General features: G+C 41.7%; 1 protein-coding gene across 1 annotated transcript; it reads right to left on the bottom strand.

Annotated features, from left to right (window-relative positions):
• Nucleotides 1-2,594: 2,594 nt before the first annotated feature.
• utp11 (UTP11 small subunit processome component) lies at nucleotides 2,595-5,425 on the bottom strand. Its single transcript, XM_069656849.1, has 8 exons — nucleotides 5,260-5,425; nucleotides 4,986-5,047; nucleotides 4,756-4,858; nucleotides 4,505-4,624; nucleotides 4,125-4,218; nucleotides 3,873-4,003; nucleotides 3,625-3,735; nucleotides 2,595-2,864 (listed from the first exon to the last, which is right to left on the bottom strand). The coding sequence occupies exons 1-8, from the start codon at nucleotides 5,317-5,319 to the stop codon at nucleotides 2,781-2,783; spliced, it is 765 nt and encodes a 254-aa protein (XP_069512950.1). The 5' UTR covers nucleotides 5,320-5,425; the 3' UTR covers nucleotides 2,595-2,780.
• Between the last annotated feature and the right edge of the window lie 705 nt (nucleotides 5,426-6,130).

Below are 6,130 nucleotides of genomic sequence, written 5' to 3'. Positions count from 1 at the left end.
CGACTATTTGTTAGCAGACCTCCGGGGTCATTAACTTTAGACATGCCGTTGGACAGGGTGGCCTGTGCCAGTCCTCAAGTGAGTTATGAGGCTTTAGACAATAGAGAAATGCCTGTCTATATCTTTAAAATCAGAAGGTCGCCCACTGGCCACCCCTGAGCCCTGTCCCTGCATCCCGGCGTAAGAAAGGAGGGCTTGAGGAGGAACAGTGGCTTGTCTGTGCCTGGGTCGCACAGTCGAATAGGGGTCCCGGAACTGCGCACATAGTGTTTTGACCCCTGGGCTCTCCTCAATGACCTCCACCCCCTCCGCTTATGGACGCTGGGCCCGAGGGGTCCCTGTTCTACGCACGCTCTATCTGCAGTGTGACGCAGTGGCAGAGGGCAGGGAGGGTGGGAGGAAGGCGTAAGGAAGGAGGGCAAGAGAATTTGCCAAGAACTTTACTCAGTTGTCTACCGGATACAACAAAATCCTGGCATTTTGGCAACACTGAAAGCCACTTTAGGACCTTGCTTGGTCTTGTGCGATGTACATTGAAATCTATATATTAAGATATGTGTATGAATATTTCAAAACATCCCTTAAACATTCAAACTGCAATTAGAAAACTGCTGTAAAGTCTCCACTGAGTTTTAAATGAGATCAACTAGTCAAGTGGCAACCACCATCACTCTTACCCTGCTTTGGCCCATCCTGAGGTATTGGCTCACCTTTGCTCTGGTCAGCAGTGTTCAGGCCAAGGCCTCAGGTCCCTCTCCTCCAGCCCCTCCACCTCTCACTCCGCCTGGTGACATTTCCGCCTGGCTCCCTCTCTCCCCTCTTCCCCTCCAGTGGCTCCCAGGAGAGGCTGATGGATGGGCCCTGTTTATGAAGCTGCTGCCACCACAGTGATCAATCAAACGTGGGTCACTGTGATCTGCTGCCGGGTGCCAAGTCTTTAGTCTATTTTGCACTATAGGCTGGAGGAAGCACACATACAGTTTGTTAGTACTCAAATACAAAGCCATAGATGTAAATAGAGAAAGACAGCACAATAAAAGGATGTATCTTGTGAAGAAATTTGGAGCTTGCTTGCCTTGAAAATGGTGCGTCAGTACATTTAAGAAGTTATAGAAGTCTTCACTCGATGAACTTCAAATGAGGACAGATGGATCAACAGAAGAGCTGGCTTTAGTGGCAGTCCAACTGCAAGTCCTCTTTCAGTGAGGTGCCCTAAGTCCCTGATCATACGCCTGTGGGAGCTGTAGAGTCTTGTGAAAGTAGGAAGATGCGAGGAAGCTGGCAGCCCTCTTAGGCCTTTACAATGGAGGACATTTTGACATCGTACAGTAGGAAACGCACAGGTGGAACAAATACAATGAATTATTCCATTTTTGTGCTTCATGTTCTTGGACATATTATGTTACCTCTACAAGGGGCCTATAAGAAGATTTTTTTTTCATAAGCACAGCTGCAACTAATACATTTAATAACAGGTAATACTGATTAAGGTGGCAATGCTTGCTAACCGACACCTAAATCATACTTTATTTTATTCACTTCAGCTTCATCCATTCTCCTGTGACATGTGGAAAGGGTCCATTGTTGATGCAGGCTGTGTCCTAAGTCCATGGCTTTAACATAGGTGTGTCAATCAGAGGCTATGAAGACTGGACCTGTGGCTCCACAACAAAAGACATATCAGCCTAACAGAGATCCATAGTTAGTCAAATTTCTAAGATAATTTCCAAGAATTTCACCAGATATAACTAATAGAAGTGGTTATAACAGGTAAACCAAAGTTGTACTATTTAGCAGAGTAAAGAGGAGCAGGTTACTATTACACCTATCTGTATAATAATGGCTTTTTACAGTGTGATTAATTTATGCCCAACAATAATGTAAACCTTAGAACGGCCTTTTCATCTGTTGATGTCTTTAACCAGTGACTCATGAGCAGCTGAATGCAAATACCTGCTATACTTAGCATGGAGATGCGACTTTTCCTGACTTTATGAGGAGCACCTGAATGCAACTAACTCACTTGCAATAAGTTGAGGGAAACCGAGCGATGCCAAAGTTGTGTCCTTCAAATTCTGGAGGAAGAAAAATGCATTTCTCGGCTGTTTTTTTCCGGAGAAGCCTTTGAAATGGAACATCACAGTCTGGGATGAAAGGTTTGAAATGGGAATGAGGGGTTCAGCTCCTCAGATCACCACCTTCTAAACCAGGAACATGTTTGTGACACAAACCGTGACAGAACTCAGTGACATCTTACAGAAAACATCACCACTGCAATAATAATCTCTTATCTACATGATGGGTCATATTAGTGGCTTCCAGCTGTCTCTACTATATATGCATGTTCCAGTCTTCAGCCACACTAACACTTTTTCCAAGTAGGGTGATAAAGAACACTAATGCCACCTACTGGCAGAACAAGATACAATCACATCCTCAAATTCAGCCTCTCCTTCACTTATCATCCATTTTACTCAGTCTGTATATTTTTCAATAAATCCAGAAAAAGTAAATATAAATAAATGGCTGTCCAAAAAAGGGCCAGCCAGAAGTTATGTGAGACAGAACAAAACACATAAATCTGTATACTCTTTGATGTTTATTTGAAAGAAACTAAGACTTAGATAAATATGTACAAAACTGCAAAGCTGCAACAATATATGTGGGAAAGAAAATGATCCAATGTCTGTGGTCTGTGGTGCGATCTAGAAGTCTGTTATTTCACACCAGGATCTTATTGGCACAGTTGGTGATTTCCTCTCAGGATGAGCTTCTTCCTCTCAGCGTTTCCTCTTGGCCTCAAACTTGTAGATCGCTGCAGCGTTGGGTGTCTCCCTTTTTACCTTCACTTTCTTGGTCTTATCCTGGCACAGAGAGTAAAAAGATTTCAATGTTGATTGACTATTCATAAAACTGAAGAGCAATGGTTAAAAGACAGGCATTTGTTATTGAAACCAAATTGCTTATTGTGATTAAGAGCCTCTCCTTAAAGACCCCCTCCGGTGAAAATCCAGTGTTTAACCTTGTAAACATCTCCATGTGGTGTTCTTCATGTGCTACAAGACATATCAGGGACAACATCAGCAGTCATCTCCATGGCTGGGCCTGTCTGCTTTTAAACTGCAGTGTACCAAGGACAGGCTGAACAACACGTTTTCAGATTGGCAGGTTTGAGACGTCACAAACCTAAGGAGCCAATCTCATTAATGGACTGGGTGACGCTATGCATATCATTATGTGTAACCTATGGCAACCACTTGGCAATGCGCGAGCCAGCTGTAACCGCCATCATAATTTTTGCAAAGTCACTGCTGACTACTAACGTTAACATTACTACCACTAATTACTACATTTCAAGCTAGCTAAGCTTCAACAAGTTGCCACTAAAAGATGGCAGAGACGTGTTTTGTTTTCACGACGGAGGGGCCGGTTGGAAGTTTGCATACTGGGCGGGGCCTATGCAGAATTTTTAATGAATGAGAAGGAGGAGACGCCTTAGGAGGATTTTCACAAGGTAATTAAACACATTTTACAGAAAAAACATAGCAAACACAATTGATTATTTCAAGCAGAGCATTTTATATGTCTCAAAACATGACTGGAGCTGGTTTAAAGTTTCCTCACCTGTAAGTCCTTGCGGGTCTGAATCTTCTGGCTGATCACAAACATTTTCTTTTCTCTGTCGATCCTCTGGGAAAGGATTTTATACTGATGCTTCCTCATCTTGGCCAATTTCTGTGGTTAGTGTGAGGAGGAAACATGAACCATGAGGTGCTCTAAATGGAACTCGAACTGAACCTTTAAGTCGCTACAACATGAATGAAGCACATTTTCATTTTGATGTATCGACTGAGATGATGATACAAACAGACCTTCACACTGCGGGGCTCTGCAGCTGCCTTGATGATCTTAGTCTCCAGAGTGTGCAGAGTCGGTCTGTTGTACACTCTGTCCACCAGCTCTGGAGCCGTGTTCAGATGTGCTGCCAGGTCAAACGACTCCACTGAGGTGCAAAGGGAAAAACTCCATTAAAACTTTATAGATTTTCATCAAACCTGATAACTGTTACAGCGCACAAAATGACTGCTCACATCAATGAACAAGATGACGTACTATATATTTACCTTCATTTTTAGTATCAACAAAGAATGTGTGCTTGTTTTTCTGTTTGCTGTCTGCATCCAGAAGATGGAGCTCTCCCTTCATCCTCTCAATTTTCTGAAAGCAAACGATAAACACAAAAGATTCAAGAGGGCAACCGTAAAACAATTAGTTAAGAATGATTGATTTTATATTGGCTGTTTAGGTAATGGCTGGAACACAGCCGTAATTTTACATCCCTCCAACACAGAGTGTGTGCAAAAGTTACAGCTTCTGGTGCCATGGAAATGCTGTAAATTATAACCTCATGGAACACACAAGTGCCTCTAAAAGTTATGTAAAAATAGTGCAATGACAAATATAATATGAAAGCAGTTCTAAGTGCATGAATAAAAAGACTTACCTTAGCCTCTGCAACCCTTTTCATCTCCACATATTTGATATCCTGCGTCCTCATCACTTTCTTCTGCTCCTCTGTCACCTCAACCTCCTCCTTTCCTTTTTTTGCCATGTGAACTCCATCCTGTCAACGCGCCACAAAATAATCCATACATATCAAATGTTATGGACCCGCAATCGAGCTAGATAAAAAAAACAACAAACAGCGTTTCTGGATCAAAGTGCATGTATTGTTGCTCCAATGATGAAGCTTACCTGCAGTTGAGAGTTGATCATCTTAAAATAAAACTCATCTGGGTTCTTGTCCAGAGCCTTCTTCCGAAGGGCACTAAGAGTGTTTTGTTTCTTGTGGTAATCACTGTAAGCATAAGAAAATGGCACAGTAAGTTCATTACAAAACGTACACTGACCCGAGGTTGACATAAATGTATTCTGATTTTTGATAAAAAAAACATTGAAACATAAAACATGTTTCTTCAACTCACTCTGCACGGAGTTTGTAGTCCTTCTTCTTCTCAAGCAAGCCCAAGTTTTTCCTGAAACCAGGCTGGTTGAACAAAATGACATGATTAAGACAACAGAAACACATACCGTGTCAGTGTTATTCTGCATGTGTCCCATGATCATAACACACAGTTATAAGCTTGGTGATTATACATAAGTAGATCTCTTAACAGTGTCAATGTACAGGGGCAACTCATAACAGGACAGCAAGCTAGCAAGCTAACATGCTAGCAAGCAAAACACTGAAATGCTCACCTGAGATCGTTCATGGTGGTTTTTCTGCCGGGATTTCAGCGCTTTCCTGAAGGAAGACATTGTGAAAAATGTCCTCGAGCTCAATAAAGCAAAATAATATAAGTTAAGCGAGTAAATGTAGCGCTTTTATCGGATGTACACACACAATCCTTCCTAGTGCTTCATGTGTATGCTGCTTCCCTGGTCGCTGGACACGTGGGTTCCTGCCTCTCAGACGGTGTTATGCTTCATTTCACTTCCGCAGATTCGCAGCTTAACTCACACTGAAAACTTCTCAGGTATCGTGAGCGTGGTGGGAAATTTACCAACATTAAAATACTTAAATTACCTATTGTTTTTCGAAAACAAACCGAGACTAACTGACTTATATCCTCAATGTGATAAATACTGTTAATTTTAAGCTACGTGTTGTAATAGCGCGTGACTAACAGTAGGGGGTACTGCTGTACATATTTTAAGTGTTACGTGATGATAGCAGCAAGCTGTTGCAAATTCTTGCTATACATTTGTGGTACTGTAACTGAGTACATTTACATGAGTATTGTACTTGCTTACGATAAAGTATTGTCACACTCACACTACACGTTACATGTAACTCTACACTGACTGTGTGAAGTGAACACTATCATCTCTGTAACAAAAAAATACATGTTCAGTGATAAAATACGGCCAATTGTAAAGACTTAAGTCCCCCTCAATATATTAAGCCAATTTTTTTTACACAATATGTGAGCCACCAGCTACAAGAGTCATCTCAAATGTTGCATCAGTCATATTTATCTATTACTGTGATGTATATAATTCTATTAGGCTGTAATACAGCTACGGGTTTTATGCAGGGCTCATCACTTGAAGTGTTTTCATGTTGTTG

The sequence above is a fragment of the Semicossyphus pulcher genome, unplaced genomic scaffold, assembly GCF_022749685.1.
Source record: "Semicossyphus pulcher isolate SPU_LCO1_2020_fin unplaced genomic scaffold, fSemPul1.0.p SCAF_9, whole genome shotgun sequence".
In the NCBI taxonomy this organism is placed as follows: Eukaryota; Metazoa; Chordata; class Actinopteri; order Labriformes; family Labridae; genus Semicossyphus; species Semicossyphus pulcher.
Note: the sequence above shows the minus strand (reverse complement) of the source record. Positions and strands in the feature narration are given on the sequence as shown.